Source organism: Schistosoma haematobium, chromosome 1 (assembly GCF_000699445.3).
Source record: "Schistosoma haematobium chromosome 1, whole genome shotgun sequence".
Classification (NCBI taxonomy): Eukaryota; Metazoa; Platyhelminthes; class Trematoda; order Strigeidida; family Schistosomatidae; genus Schistosoma; species Schistosoma haematobium.
The window spans coordinates 43,961,334-43,978,386 of record NC_067196.1 but is presented as its reverse complement, the minus strand read 5'-3'; the positions used below and the strand labels follow the sequence as shown (position 1 = coordinate 43,978,386).

Below are 17,053 nucleotides of genomic sequence, written 5' to 3'. Positions count from 1 at the left end.
GAAGGACAACGAAAACTTCATGAATAATCCATATATGAAAAATGTTAATGTTAAACTAAGCAAGGCAATTGGTGAATCAATCACAACGATGAAATAAATTATACAAGTGAACACAATGAGTAAAAAGTACAAATCGATATCAGGTCAAGAAGACGTAGCAGTAACTATACGAATAATAAACATCTTCAAAGCATGAGCAAATATTTTAGCATACGTCAACAACGGATAAGTTCCAATTATCGGCTAAGAAATCGCAAACTTTTTAAACCTTCACAAACGTGTTACCAGTAAGAAGGCTTGAGTGTCAGTCAGCTACAACGTAGGACCAGGCACATATGTGCATCGGTCCAGGTTGCCATACCGCATCAGCACAACAAGATGAACACCGGATTCATAGCAGTGGTTAGGTCAAAGGTAGTAATATATAAGAGAAAGATTGCATATAGAGATATAGTACAAGAAGAAAGAATTGGTTCGTAGAAAGAAAGATATGAAGCGATTTTAATCTCTTAGTTTAAGGGAAGACAGGGAGTGTATACACCGACGCCATTGTGATCGATTCTGAGCCATGTCACCAAGAGTCTCCAACCATTGGTTACGATAGTCACGCGGACCCCAACCAAGTAGTCTGCATCTACCAACATGGCTCAGACTAGAAGTTACTGACTTCAAGCACTGATGCCACGTTTTGGTTTGGCCGCCCCTAACTTTCTTCCAACCATTTCCAATACCGGATAGCATTGCACGTCGTGGTAATCGGTGTTCAGGCATACGTAACACGTGGCCCAACCATCTCAGTCGATGAAGATTCATAACCTCATCAACAGATTTACCATCATTCCCTAATACCCTGCGTCTAACCCGACCGTTGTTGCTACCTTGACGTGGTGGTCGGGCTTGCCTATCGTGATGAAGCAACCGAGCTATACTGGCTGGAACAACCATTCCTCAAGGTCCTACCATGTCAGACAGGTCGGTTGAAGAGCGGTAAGACTAAAAGCAACAAACCCAAGGTCCGAAGGCGAAGTCGTACTGCTGACTGTACAGAGGTGTGACAGCAGTAAGGTGTTTCCTTCAGACAACCAGCATGACAGCGATGCTGCCTTCCCACAAGGAGGGGTGGGGTTAGAAAAGGTCGACCCTAAAGATTCACACCTCACCTTACCTCACGGATTTCCGTCTCCGGCGGTAAGGCCCTTTGAAGAACGGAGCTAACACGTCAAAAACCTCCCACGAAAAGGCCGTGCGCGACCGGCTTCAAGCAGTTGTCCCTTGGGCACTGCGGTCACGCTCTCAGGTCACTGAGACCGCTTCTAATCCAATTTCCTTTTCAGGTACCTCCAGAAGAACCCTTCCACGGTGTGGGCAACCGGGAAGTGATAAGCGCCCTCATACCTCTAACAGCACCCAAGACCACTGTATTCATAATCAACCTTCCTCTTCAAGGCTTGAGTGTAAGTAATGAAATATTATATAGTATAATCATGAATCGACGGTTGCTAAAACCAAATCAAATTGAATTAGCAATTGTTTACAACAGATTGATTTTAGTTGAATAACCATCAAAAAGCAAAGAATATTTTGTCCTAGTCTGAGACGCCTAAGAATCGGACACCTAAAACCCTACCTGGAGGTTGAATTTAAGACTTCCAGGCCTTACAGTGAGCGCACTTCCAACTTCAGACCTCCGAGTCAGTGCATAATCACTCCGCGTTTTGAGTGTCAGTAAACTCGTGATATGTGTGCGACGACTATTAAACGCCATCGGTGATATCTGACATGGTTGAACTTCACTAGTCACGACCTCCAGATAGGATTTCGAGAACATATCTCCAGATTAGTCACTAAGGTGAACATAATCATTGTTTCTACTTGGCTGGTGAGTAAATTGGTTATCCAGATAGATGTAACATGAACAATTTGTTTTATTCAATTGAATTTATCTAGATACAGTGATCACTTAACAAAAAAACGGTTGTCCTACGTTGTATTCACTTTGGTTTCGTTGATGAAACATGAGGATTGGTATATGTGGTCCTACTACTATCTATGCCACGGATAATGATTTTTCAAGGCTATTGTCAAAAACAGGAATACATTTTTGAAATTTAAGAATAAAATAAGTCTTTATCTCATAGTGAGCAATAGCATAAACAGTCTGCAACTACCAAATGTTAACACCTAATAATGAATTAATGCAATCTTTTCTGCTATACTATATAATCGAATACTAACTGATGAAAACCGATTTTCAAACATCTGTATGTTATCCCCGAATGTGTCAAGAAGTCCCTGCATTGTATCAGTATCAGTCATACAGGAAGACCATATTCATTTTCTGATTACAATTATTCCTTGTTGATACAAAATCACTACTTCGTCGAGTCTGGGGATAGGAAAACGTAATCAACCAGGTAATTTAAGAATACGTTAAAAGTTGGATAGGTTGAAATTATTTTAGGGAAAAAATCTTAGGTATTTCTGTTTTAAACGAGATTTCACCTGTTATTTAAGTAATTTAAAGAACGAAACTATGCTCATCCTATGATATTTAGCACGTGAACGGTTTCATCGGAATCTGCTCACAAGTATGGTGGTCGATAGATTCCACAGTGTTTGGAAAAAAATCTAACAAATTTAAACAGACAGTAGTCTGAATCAACGCTTTAAATACGTACAATTGACTGAATTCTATTTGTTATTGAGAAGATAATCTTCATAATCTGAAAACATTTGCAAGCAAACTGTTCAATTTTTCGGTCAATTTAAATGTAAAGACACGTAGTTTTGAGTATGAACTTCATTAAGTCGAAATTCAAATCCCAACTAATAGGAGCAATTCTGGAATTGATATTATAGCATTACGATAAACAAAATCACGAGTAGTTACAATTTGTTAAGTAGAGAACTGCATGGTTTCATTTATTTCATCGGTAAAATATGATGACTGTCACGTAGTTAGATGTTAGCTCAATTATTTTTAACCAAGCTTCTCAGTATTTTACAGAAAAGGTTTTCAGAGAATTAGCTCTCTTAATGAACTTGAATGTTAGAACAATATGAATTCACCTAGTTTTATGACTTCTCCTAGGCTGCTTACAATTGTATTTGCATAACACATGTCTACTATTTAATATTATATCATAAAAATACGGCTGTAAACAGATTAAGAGCAAACACGACAGAATAGACTGTGATAAGTTCAATTGGTGTTGTTTGCTTGTATCTTCCAATTGCTAATTAGGACTGCAATTAATCAGTCTATTGTCGGTATATGTGCATCCTGTGCGGATCACCTTGATATTGCCTTAAGTCACAAGTTTTATAAGCAAAGATGGATAGTAGCTAGCAGTGGAATCCATGACATGCGTCTCGTCCTATTTGAGATTCGGACCCAGTATCGTTCGCTTCAAACGCCATAGCGTTAACCACTTAGCTACTGAGTCCTGATAGCCAACTGCTTGTGCAATAGGGTGAAGTTTAAATTCACTTGGTGGTTATTCAGAAGAAAAAAAAAACTTGCCAATCAATCTGTAATCCATCATTCACTTTTCTATTATACACTTCTTCCAAATTACATAACATTGTAACGCCAATGAAAAACGTGACCACTACTGTCAGTGTAAATTATTGTAAGCAATGTGATTAATCAACCAAAGTGCGATTAACTGTTTTCATAGACTAGATTTAATACATATGTCACACAGGTACGAAAGTGTTATGTCCCGACAAGAATAATGAATGGTAACTTTTGGGATCTATTGATGGACCAAAACTGTGCGTATATTTTTATCGTATAATTGTCAATTAATTAAACTATTCATATTCATGTTCATCTTATCATAAGCTTTATTTTAACCTATGAACTGTTATTATACGATTTTCCATTCTTGAATTGTTCCTTGTCAATTAGTCACTGCCTCCCTCATTCACAGCCACATCTGGCTAGTTCTCGTACAAATGTTGTTTCATATTTTATTGGTACGTTGTGGTCTGTTTGGTTGGTACATAAACTCAGTATGTTTGAAATATAATGATTCATATTGCAGAGGCTGAGATTGGCGTTCTGGGCTTAACTGGCTGGGCTAGGCGAAAGCAGGGGTCTAGACTGCTCGTACGTGTTTTACGCGTCCTTGGTTCGATCGATAACTCGCTGCTTCTGATTGGCGGCTTTGGGCTATAACAGAAGGTCATATGAGTCATGTTTTGCTTCAGGCAAACACAATTTATCAATTAACCACACAATAGTTGTAGAGCCTAGGATGAGTCACCATGTGGGACCAGACATAATTAATAGACATGTCAAATTTGGTCCCTTAGCTTAGAACACAGAAGGAGTTTATGGCGTGTTTTGTCACGAGTTATTATCAGTTGATGCCAATCCGTGACAAAAACCACTTTTCTATTTAAATCGATATACCTACAACCTTACTTACTTACTTACGCCTGTTACTCCCAATGGAGCATAGGCCGCCGACCAGCATTCTCCAACCCACTCTATCCTTAGCCTTCTTTTCTAGTTCCATCCAATTCTTGTTCATTTTTCTCATGTCTATCTCCATTTCCCGGAGTAATGTGTCCTTTGGTAATCCTCTTTTCCTTTGGCCTTGAGGATTCTATGTGAGGGCTTGCCTTGTGACGCAGTTCGGTGCTTTCCTCAATGTGTGTCCTATCCACTTCCAGCACTTCTTCCAGATTTCTTCCCCCGCTGGAATCTGGTTTGTTATCTTTCATATTAAGTTGTTGCTGATAGTGTCCGGCCAACGGATCCGAAGTATTTTGCGTAGACAACTGTTAATAAACAACTGTATTTTCTGGATGATGGCTTTCGTAGTTCGCCAAGTTTCCACCACATACAGTAGAATTGTCTTGACATTTGTATTGAAAATCCTGACCTTGGTGTTGGTTGACAGTTGCTTTGAGTTCCAGATGTTCCTCAGTTGTAAATATGCTGCTCTTGCTTTGCCGATCCGCGCCTTCACATCTGCATCAGATCCACCATGTTCATCAATGATGCTGCCCAAATACGTAAAGGTTTTTACATCTTCCAAATCTTCTCCGTCAATTGTGATTGGATTGGTGCATGCTGTGTTGTATCGGAGAATCTTGCTTTTCCCTTTGTGTATATTGAGACCTACTGCTGCTGAGGCTGCTGCCACACTGTTCGTCTTCTCCTGCATTTGTTGTTGCGTTTGGGATAGAAGGGCCAGATCGTCTGCGAAGTCTAGATCATCCAACTGCATCCTAGCTATCCACTGTATCCCGTGCTTCCCTTCAGATGTTGACGTGTTCATGATCCAGTCGATCACCAGGAGAAAGAGAAAGGGTGAGAGTAAGCAACCTTGCCTAACACCGGTCTTCACTTCGAACGACTTTGTCAACTGTCCTCCATGCACGATTTTGCAGTGTAATCCATCATATAAGTTCTGTATGATATTGACTATCTTCTGAGGCACGCCGTAGTGTCGAAGAAGTTTCCATAGTGTTGTTCTGTCCACGCTATCAAATGCCTTTTCGTAGTCAATGAAGTTGATGTAGAGTGATGAATTCCATTCAATTGATTGTTCCACAATGATCCGTAGAGTTGCGATTTGGTCTGTACACGATCTATCCTTACGGAATCCTGCCTGTTGGTCACGAAGTTGGGCGTCTACGCAGTCCTTCATCCTGTTTAACAATACCCTGTTGAAGACTTTTCCCGGTATTGAGAGAAGAGTGATGCCCTTGTAGTTATCACACTTGCTGAGATCGCCTTTCTTCGGTATTTTGATCAGGAGTCCTTCTTTCCAGTCTGTTGTTACTTGTTCCTCATCCCAAATCTTATTGAAGAGAATGTGGAGTATCCTTGCAGTTGCCGCTACGTCTGCTTTTACTGCCTCTGCTGGAATGTTGTCCGGTCCTGCTGCTTTGCCACTCTTGATTTGTCTGATGGCCATGCTGATTTCTTCAATTGTTGGTGGGCCAACATTGATTGGGAGGTCCGTGGGTGCTGCTTCGATGCTGGGTGGGTTCAGTGGAGCTGGTCGATTCAAGAGTTCTTTGAAGTGTTCTACCCACCTGTTTTGTTGCTCTTCAATGTTGGTGATTACCTCGCCTTCCTTGCTTTTCACTGGTCGTTCTGGTTTGCGGCGATTTCCAGAGAGTTTCTTTGTCGTGTCATACAGTTGTCTCATGTTTCATTCTCTTGCAGCGTTTTCCGCCGTCGTTGCTAAATCTTCCACATATTTACGTTTGTCGGTTCTGATGCTCCTCTTCACTTGTTTGTTTATTTCCGTGTATCCAGCTTGTGCCTTGGCTTTTTCTGCTCTTGTTCGACTGGTATTGATTGCTGCCTTCTTGTTCCTCCTTTCTTGAATCTCATCCAGTGTATCAACAGTGATCCATTTCTTGTGATGGTGCTTCTTGTGGCCCAAGACCTCATGAAATGTTGAAGGGATTGCCTCTTTGATCCCCTTCCAGTTGCTCTCCACAGTAGTTCCTTCTCCATTGAGTAGATCATGAAAGGCCTGGAACTTGTTGCTGAGGTCTATCTTGAATTTGTTGAGTTCGTTAGTATCCTGAAGAAAGGCCGTATTGAACTTTTGTGATATTGTCCGCCCCATTGTCCAGTACTTCTTGAGTTTCAATTTCATCTTGGCGACCAGCAAGTGATGATTTGATGCTATATCAGCTTCTCTCTTGGTTCTCACGTCCTCTATAGTCCTCCTGAACGTTTTGTTGATGCAAATATGGTCGATTTGGTTTTGTGTAGTGATCCGGTGAATTCCATGTGGTTTTGTGTATGTGTTTATGTGGGAATATGGTGCCGCCTATGACCAGCTTATTGAAGGCACATAGGTTTGCAAATCTCTCACCATTTTCGTTCCTTTCTCCCAGTCCGTGTCGTCCCATGATGTCTTCATATCCAGTGTTGTCCGTTCCAACCTTGGCATTGAAATCTCCCATCAGAATGGTCAGGTCCTTTGTTGGGCACTTCTCGACGATTGACTGCAGCCTATCGTAGAATTGATCTTTAGCGTCTTCATTGTAGTCGTTGGTAGGCGCATAGCATTAGATGACGTTCATTGAAATGCCCTCTTTCTTTGTTTTGAAGGAGGCTTTGATGATCCTTGGTCCATGAGATTCCCATCCTATAAGTGCATTTTGTGCTTGTTTGGACAGCACCAATACAACTCCTTGTGTATGTGGGGAATTTTCTTCTTCATGGCCGGAGTATAACAGAAGCTCCCCTGAAGCTAGTCTTTGTTGTCCAGCTTGGGTCCAATGTGTTTCACTGATCCGAATCACCTCTAAGTTGTATCTCCTCATTTCTGCAGCAATTTGGAAGGCTCTCCCGGTGTCCCACATTGTACGAACATTCCATGTACCTAAATAAATGGTCGCTCTGGTTGTCAAAAGGGGCATCGGCCTCGTAACTTCCGAAGGAATTCGGCTTTCATCATAAGGCGTCATAGTTCTTCTAAATGAAGACCTTCCGACTCCCGGGGCAGAGTTTAAAAGGTTCGAATGATTTTTTCTGGTTAGCGTATTTTTAGCGAGTTAGTTTTCTACGGGATGGGGACGCCGTCAAATAAATATCTCAATGATTTCAAGTATGTTAATCCGTACTTTAGAATGTCAGTTACAAATAACGTTAGCATCTGGATTAAAATATACATCAACTCCAGAGTTGTTACATCAACACACGGAGAGGAAATTAAAAAGACAGGAAATGAAAGTCTAGTCATATTAGTAGTAGTAACAGTAGGAAACTAAACACAGTTCTAAAACAACTTTTAGGAATGTCTTCTTCCATTTCCTTGTGACCGATTGATTTCCAACCATTGTCAATCAAAGGTATCTGATACTCGATTAAGAATATATACCAATAAACCCATATTATCCAGTATAACTCAATTGAACTAAACACAATTGGTCTCATATACCCCTTACATAAGTCATCTACCGTAGTAAATGATTGATTTTTGCTATATGAATGGTGGTCTCCAAATTTGTTTAACTTGAACGGTTTTATTTTGAAAAAAACAACAGTTGTCATTTGACAAGGCACTGAAAATAACATAAAAACAGACTGCGGGTATTAATGGGTATTACATTAATACACTTATTTTCAGCCTTCATATTATCTAATTTCATATAACAATAAATATTTGTGAAGGTAAAAAAGATTATGATTTATGTAAAAAACTAACCAGTCAGTAACATAACTTTCCAAATTCCGATAAAACTTTTTAATACGTTTCAGTGCGCGATTTCGAGAATGAGAACATGTCCACTTTTCAGATGTTAAAGCTGATAAATCCCTCAGTGTGGTGTTTGCTGACTTTACTTCCGGATCATCAGTCTATAAAAGTATTTAAGAATGAAGAAGGAAAATATTTTACGGGGGGGGGAATTATACTGAAAAACACTATTTTAGACAAACTGTATATGATCGCTTTCTACAAATGAGATAATATTAAAAATTATGTTTGAAAAAAAGACCTAGAAAACCACCCACTAAAGTTTTACTACTTTGTAACTAGAAATATCAGTTAACAAAAATCCTTTAATGGTTATCTGTATTAATTAGTAAAAACAATGTCGGATAAGAAAGTGATATTTATGATTTATTAAAGCAGTTAATCGAACCTCACAAGTGTCCAGTACTTTAATGATGTCTGACTTATGATTGTTGTCGATCACTTTTCTGTGAACTTTTGCTGACAATATATCGTTATAAATCCCCCTACAAGAGTAATTTATTACAAAGACCTTGTGTGTATGTAATAGGTTTTTAATGACGGTTGTTGACTTCATAATGACGCTGAAGAAACGTATGTACTATTTACTTTGTACACATTCTCTCAACAAACCACATTGATACAATGTAAATGATAAAAGCCAAATATGAATTGTATTTGGGATACGCAATATTTCAGACATGCTAACACTGAGCGGTAGAAAAGCAAATGAATGACGTGACAATTGTATAAAGCATTGGAAATCAGTAATACACGGAATAACAAAGTGACTAAGTTTCTGTAAGTCATATAAGAAATATAGGAAGTGGATCGACACACACGTACTATCATGCACACAATTATAAAGTAGTGATCAGGGTTACAGTTGAATAATTGACAATGGCAAATAAGGTGACGGGACAGATGGAAAGATTAAGATAATTTGCCCGTCTAAAAGTTAGCACAAATCATGTAGGTATGTAATAATAAGCATCGCTACACGTTAAAAAATAATATCCCTATTCGTGAACACTTTTTTTGCAAAGGATTTTACTAGTTTTCGGTTGCTGTGTCAATTATGCTAGCCCTGTTTCAGAAAAAAAGCTAAAGTTGACAATGTTCCAACCACAATTTTAGGCCACAAGTATTATATCTAAACACTGAGTTGTTAATACACTGAACAATATAACCGGGGTACGTGCCAAGGTAGTACAATATGCCACGTACAATTAAACTAACCGTCTACACATATGTAATCAGGAACATTCTGACATCCAATAAACATACATTGAATAGAAGTACTGTCCACTTAGCAAATACAATCTCCTATGCAATCTATTTTGTCCTTCTACATAGTTGGACTATTCAACCCTTATTAAGCAGTCTTTTGATCATTATCAATATGGGTATGAGACATTCATTAAAAAACATATCACGAAGTTCCTCTAAGTATTGAGAAATAATGCATTTCAAAAACCATGATATATATATATATATATATATATATATATATATATATATATATATATATATATCGTTGTACTGAATCACGCAAAATAAGATGATGTACTCCTATTTGGTAAAAATAATTTCAGGTGATGTTCGTCAAAATTGTCCCGTTTCTCCATTTCTATATTTGCCATAGACATTCGCTTAGAAACAACGCCCTCATCGTCTGAGTCTGGTCTCCTACGAGTAGATGCACTTGTTGACTTAGAATACACAGATGATATGGTTCTGTTTCGTAAAATTGCTGACAAAAAGCAGTCTTCTGATAATCTTAAGCAATAATTTAGCCATGTTTAGAACGGATTTTCCTCCTGCATTAACGTGTGAAATGTTGCTTCAGGTCTGTCCACATAAATGCCTGAACCAATTGAGAGTAGAATAGTTGAGTCCAATGACTGACTGACTATTTCATTAATATCGAGTTTCATTAACCCTGGTGGGTTGATGTTCACCAAAATCTCGGTTGGCTTCTACCAACTCACTTCATTTGCGGCGTAGGTGAGATGTTCATCTGCCAACCAAGGTGCGAGTATACTGCTTAGCGGTCCGCTTTGTATTACTTTATGATTCTGAAAAATGGTCTATAAAAGTAGGAGAAATGACACAAGCTTTTGATTATAAGCACCTTAGGAGCATTACTCGCGTACCTGAGTACCCAATGCTGAGGTCGGATACAAGGTATTAAGCAGACAGCAAATCGATTGGTGAAGTTGTTAATCACCAATGGTAGTTTGGGGACATGTGTTACGTATGCCCGACAACCGCCTACCTCGCCCCCAAATGCCCTGATACGACCGAGAGTGGGGAGAGTCAACTCTCCCTCTCGAAATGCTCTCACATGGCTACGTGAATAAGACCGCTGCCATGGAAGCCCTATACACTGCCTTTTCGCATAATTACTGTTGTTTACGAAATTCAGATAACAAAAAGAGAATGTCCAGCGCTTTGACGGGGTTGGTGAATAAGGAGGGTCCACCTAGGGGAGTTGGAAACCCCTGATTCCAAACCACTGGTGCACATGGGCTTCAAGATCCTGAAGAAACAAATGGCGTATGGACCAATCGTTGGTCACCGGCTACCATGGGACTGCATCTCCTTACGCTGCTCCACTGTCTTGGGGATTAGACCTTTAGGTCGAAGGCTCCGGGCGTGGTCCCCTGATAAAACCACCTGGTTCGGTTTGGGCACCCGTGCAGTATCTTAGCACTGACACAAATCGAATGATTTATGTGGTGCATATCTATCTGGTGCCTTCAAAGTTATCTAGAATAAGAGTAGACCGGAAGAGACGACCAAACAAAAACTCCGGATTACACAATGAAGTTATTGACCATAGAACTAACTCGTTTTGATGTACGGAGAATTCCTTGTCAGTGTTAGCGAGATCGCCGCGACTAATAGTTAGAGATCGAGTGACGTGATACAGTTGTACAGACGCATTCTATTTTTATATAGATCTTGAGTTTCTTATTCCTCCATAAACATCTTTCAATACCTCCTTTTCAAAACATATACTCCTAGAGTTTAGTCTATCGCATTATCATTGGTATCACAATTACTTCTACTCATCAACGATTCATTTTGTCAGTTTCATCTCGTTAGACTGACCTGCTATGACAACCTAGGCTAACGCACGTTTGTGCAAGGTTTTATGTTGATTATGACTGAATGTGTTTTTAAGCGTTAACTGTGTAAACTTGAAAAACAAATGTATAATATTACTCGATTAGGAACTGTTAGTAATTAGGATTCACGATAACTGAATACTATCCGACGAAGAACAGAACAGTGAAGAAAAAGCAAATAAATTCTATCAGACTAACCATGGTAATGAAATATTTTTTACTGTTAAAAATAATAGATGAGTATGACTCTTGACAGTCTTCGTTTTCAACTCTTTGTATTTTACTGGGACAACTATTTCGTGCACTTGAAATTCCAGTATTCTGAAAGCACAAAACAAGAGTACGAACGAGATTAAGCAACCTAGAACTGTTTGTGCTACTATGATACATAAAAGCCTGTTGACGAAAATGTGAAAAGTTATAAAAGAGATATAATTTTAAGATTGTTCTCATGATGGATTAATACATCACTTAGAGAACTGCCACAAACCAGAGAATTAGGGGCAGCTATTTCGTTGTAGTTGATAAGTCATTAGAAGTATACACAACTACAAACACAATGTCCAACTAACCAATCGCATAAGATAATGAGAACTGATTGAACATTTATTTATTTATTTGAACACATAAATATTGGTACAAGAGAGCGCCAATATATATGCGCCACACTGATTGAACATGGAGTGTGTAAAATTGAATACCAACAGACTGATTCACTGAGAGATTGGGTTTCATTTTGTGTGAAGTCATGTTTACACACAGCGGCTGAGAAATATTAAACTATGACAAAATAGTGAGTAACGAAAGGATTATTTTTAGTTGATCTCCAACTTTGATGAAAACTATTCAAAATAGAACTGCCCCCAAAAATACCACTAGACTCAAAATAAACATCTTTAGGTGATATATGGCAGTTTTATATTTTTCATACACAAACCATTCTTGTAAGTGTATTGAAAATAGAAATATAGCGTGATTTACTTTTATGTATTAGTGATTCATAGGGTTCAAAAGCCTTACATGTACTTCAATCCGAAAAACAGAATAAGAGGACTTCTAATTACCTTATACACAGTAAATGTATTATATGAAACAGAAAAGTGATTGTGAACTGAAACGATGATCGCTTCGGTAATGAAAATATTTACAGGTCCTTGATTGTTTCTGAATCAAATATAAGTACGTTAAGTGAACTCGATTAATAATGAAATGGGTTTGATTTTTAAGAGGATGCGTACTGACAAGCAGCAGAACAAATAGAATGTACCACGAAAAAATTGAAGTATTTAGTATTTTACACAATAATTGGTGACCGCTAATCTCCATGGTCGTTTAATGTAAACAAATGTATCACCCGAGCAAACTAAACAATGGTTGAAAACTTTGTAAATACGATTGTCAAGTTAGGTTACAATACGGTAAACAGCATCTGTCTGTGAAGTCAGTGGATTTTGGAATGAGCAGTGTGGGGAGATATAAGTTTCATGGTTGTTGTCAACACAATTGCCGAGATCAGTGACTGGAAATTTTGAGCGATATGGCTTAAAACCAGTCATAGGCATTCAGGTGCATTTACTTTATTGCAAGACACCAAATTATTTCATACTTTTTATTTCTTAAATTTCATCCTCTTTGAAACACATTTTTCAGTTTACCTGTCCTCACTATAACGGATACTGCTATTATTTCGACTCACTCGCTATTCACGTTGCTACCTTCATCCTACTCTGTTTATGTGGTATAGTAACATTGGCTAATGAAAGTTTGTGACAGGCTTTATTTTGATGATGACTGTGCGGATGTAATGAAGTATCACGCTTTTTAAAGTATATTATATTATGAAAGGCTGTCGGTTGAGAAAAACCAGGGAGTACTGAATGGCTATGTCGTTTTAGTTCATGACTCGTTAGTAGTACGTGCTCACAACCCCACTAGTGAGTCTGATTATGTACAAGCTAATCTTCATTATGAACACCCCTTGTAAAACCATATATTTAAATTTTGATAAATTTAACAGTTTAAATTCATTAAATATATGACTCTGGTAAGTAACTTACTATCCGAATATTTGAATGGTCAGATAAACTAAGTGATAACCTTCTAGAACTTATGCCGGTGGAACACGATCCTAAAATATTGGATGAAAGCTTGTGATCAGATTTTGCATCTCTCGTCGGACAAGAACAACAACGAACACGTATTTTGTCAAGGCCAAAGATTGTGAAATTCTCTTGATTAACTGATTCACTGGAGCAATCAAAATATTTATCATGAATTAAAAAATATTTCCAATATGACTTGAAGATATAAAGCTCTGAATGAACCAAATAAGACATTCTATGACAGCGTTGTGGGACAAAAGACAGCCGCATAGGACTAGCATCGGTCGGTCCATCACGACTTTGACTGGAGTCCCATATATGTAGCTCGGCGGGTTCAGATGCCATCATTTATTATTCAAAATTGATTCCAGTAGCGATCCTTTCGCCACTTTCTATTACACTCTTCGTAAAAGTGAAACGAGTTCCTCCAACAGTCTTTTTGGTTGTATTTTTAACTGAACTGTGTCTTGCGATAAATACCATCTTCGTAGATTTATTTATTGGCTGTACTAGCCATTTCCTCTTTTATTTGTTTAAAAATTATCGCTTTATTTTATTAATCCATTTTTCGGTGCACTATTGTAACTGAATTTACGTGCTTAAATAAATAAATACTAAATTCAAATACAAATTTCAAGAGACTATCAGGATGATTTGATCTGACCATTAATGAGAACCTCTTGCATAGTAGCGTATCAAACAATACTGAATGTTTGAATAACATCGATACTAACTGCACACAGATATTTTAACAATATTCGTAACTGCAGTTTCGTAAATAAGATTGAAATCTTATTTATCAACAGCCACAGCAGTGGTCGTTTTGTAGAATCATGAGACTCTAAATAGGTGTGTTTTGTGAATTTAGCAGCCTATAAGCAAGTAAATCACTTTCGATAGTATATTACTGAGCTAATTATTATTAAAGTTGATCTATTAACGACTCTAAACTTGATATGATCAACCACACCACTAGTTTATCAAACAACAGTAAGATTTTGAAAGTAGCGAAGAGCATTTTTGCCGGTTCACTCAAGTTATTCTCCAGAAAAGCCAATGGTTTTAAGAGTTATATATTACTACACATTACAATTTAAACAAAGTTACAAATCATATTTTGATGAACAAAAAGTTACTAGAGAACAACTAAAATGCCTTGCAACTCAAGTTAATGAGGGATAGCTAGGTCCTTAATATTCTTAGTTTTGGAAGACATTTTTATTATACTTTAACATAAAGCTACTTTTTATCCGCACAACTCATTTTAAGGACATATGTTCAGAAAATCGTCGAAGTTCCTAGATATTTGTTGATCTATAAGTTATATTTCATTATTACAGTACGCCTTATTTTGAAGATAAGCGCTAAACAGACTCAATAATTTTGTTGGTCTCCAATTAACAGACCGTTTTCATATACCAGAAAACTTCAATATTCATATTCAGAATTACTCACCAGTAAAGCTTTGATGTCATCTTGCAAATCTGAGATCGTATCCTAGCACACAATAAATTAAACCACTGATAATTCGGTTAGTAAATACATAATAGTTAATATGGACGTCTAAAATAGATTGAATATTTGAGACAGTACACTAAACCAAAACCATCTTTGTGATTTGATCCATAAAAATAGCGGACTACACATTTCAAAGAAGGATTAAATTTTAGCATATAGAACAAAAAAACGGATCGCAAATTATTAAAACCGAAACCGCGACTTATGGAATAAAACGACTCACTCATTCTTTGCTTCAAGGGTAATAACTAACTCAATTTCACCTCGAGCTGTTAAACCAAAACAACTGTTGTAACAGCTTAGTCTACAATACAAAACCCCCCTCACTTCTGGTAATAATGAGATATCCGAATCGGCGGTGTTAGATGGAGCTTCTGACTTGGAGTGAAGGAGATGGAGCACATCAATAGGTGTACGGACGGTAATTTGGTCACGAGGGCAATTTGAGAGGGGGCTGCCCAACACATATTCCGAACTTTCCCCAAGAATTTCAACAAATGATTTTCCCTTCGATATGTAGGTACCAGATGTTTGAATCTCGTGTTTTTTGCACCTAAAGTATAAAATATAAAATAAAAATTCCCAAACCTTTGAACGACTTCACCACACTTTTCTGCATACGAAAACAGTGGTGTAATTCGAATCCAAAAATTCATAGGAGTCACTGGTGGTCGAAAAGAAAACGTTATCGGCCACACACGCATAGACGTGACATAAACTTTTTGTATTGAATTTGTTGTAATAACCTAAAGGAAATATTTACCAAACCCCACCTACTTGATAAGCGTAATGGCGAGATCTGTTTGGTGGTTCATCAGATACCCAAACCTTATAGCAGTAAACACCAGCAAATGGTGCACTGTTGATGTAAAAGAACGAATGAATACTTACAGACTACCATGAAATTTGTTTAGAAATTTCACGATTGGAGCTTTGGACATGATCTAAGAAAGTGAGGAGCATTAAAATGTTTACAACTCATCATACTGAACTGCTACGAATAGCCTGTTCGACGTCCAGTGATAGCTCATTGTTATTTTCTTTATCATCATCCATTAATTTGAATTTCGAATCCATTGAATTTGAATACTCTACGATTGTTAACAAATGAAGTTTAATAAATATTTGGAGTAATTAATGGACATACGTGCAGCGTTATAAAGCATAACATTACAAAAATACGCAGATGTATCAGTAGGGATTGTGTATAAAAGATAAGAAAATATGTTCAAGACATTATAAAGTCCTGTTCCAAACACTCGGTACCATTAATGGCTTTATTCAATATTACATTATTGGTAAAGTATAGAATCCTCAACATAAGGTATTTCGATAAATTCCTTTAGGAAAAAGGAAAAATGAGAGAAACTGATAACTCCATGCATACATACATAAGTCAAACTACTTGGAATTAAACGAACAGTTAGTCCCATGATCATTTGAATTTACACAACCTTCTTGTTTAGAAATATGTTTAAGAATAAAAGTTATTGATTAGATAAACTATATCGAGACTTCCATAAATAACTCCTGAGTAAAGCCCTAACTAGAACACTGATAAACATAATCAGTATATTTCCAGAAGCCTACATGTTAATTGAGCATATGCTAAATAGATGCGATACGACACCAAATCGGCTTTCTGGTCTGCCAAACTCTAGACACCTGAATATAATGCAATTTATAGAGCTAAGATGTCATTATTCAGTGAGCTTTAAGAATACATGAAAAATAATGAATTCTCCATGAGGTAAATATAGTTAGCGTAAAGTCAAATTGCTACTGGCCAACGTATCACTATACAATTTTATGCACCCACTCAAAGACGGACCTTGAAATACTAACGCTGTGGCTCAATAAAACAAACAGATGTGATTATCAAAAACTTGATTATGTTGATTTTAATACCGTTAACCCGTGTGCTGAAAAAAACGAACTCAGATTCTAGAGCAAACATCTTAAATCCGTTTCTTGGAGATGTATAAGGAATGCCACAAGCATTCAGAGTTTGACAATAGCTTAACCAGGAACACGTTTTTGATCGAATTGTACCAACTCGCTCAAATTAGAAACCAAA

General features: G+C 37.5%; 1 protein-coding gene across 2 annotated transcripts in view; it reads right to left on the bottom strand.

Annotated features, from left to right (window-relative positions):
- The window catches only part of P53 (p53 DNA-binding domain), a 39,919-nt gene extending 23,116 nt beyond the window's left edge, over positions 1 to 16,803 (bottom strand). Inside the window, exons 1-9 of one of the 2 annotated variants that reach the window (XM_035730769.2) lie at positions 16,124 to 16,774; positions 15,964 to 16,067; positions 15,868 to 15,920; positions 15,754 to 15,835; positions 15,565 to 15,722; positions 15,200 to 15,529; positions 13,414 to 13,603; positions 11,555 to 11,677; positions 8,193 to 8,344 (exon numbers count right to left, since the gene is read on the bottom strand). In XM_035730769.2, coding sequence (XP_035586314.1) covers positions 8,193 to 8,344; positions 11,555 to 11,677; positions 13,414 to 13,603; positions 15,200 to 15,529; positions 15,565 to 15,722; positions 15,754 to 15,835; positions 15,868 to 15,920; positions 15,964 to 16,067; positions 16,124 to 16,142 — 1,211 coding nt within the window. In that variant the 5' untranslated portion in view covers positions 16,143 to 16,774. Of the gene's footprint in view, positions 1 to 8,192; positions 8,345 to 11,554; positions 11,678 to 13,413; positions 13,604 to 15,199; positions 15,723 to 15,753; positions 15,836 to 15,867; positions 15,921 to 15,963 lie in introns of both variants that reach the window. The other variant, XM_051218316.1, reaches the window with a different exon arrangement.
- Between the last annotated feature and the right edge of the window lie 250 nt (positions 16,804 to 17,053).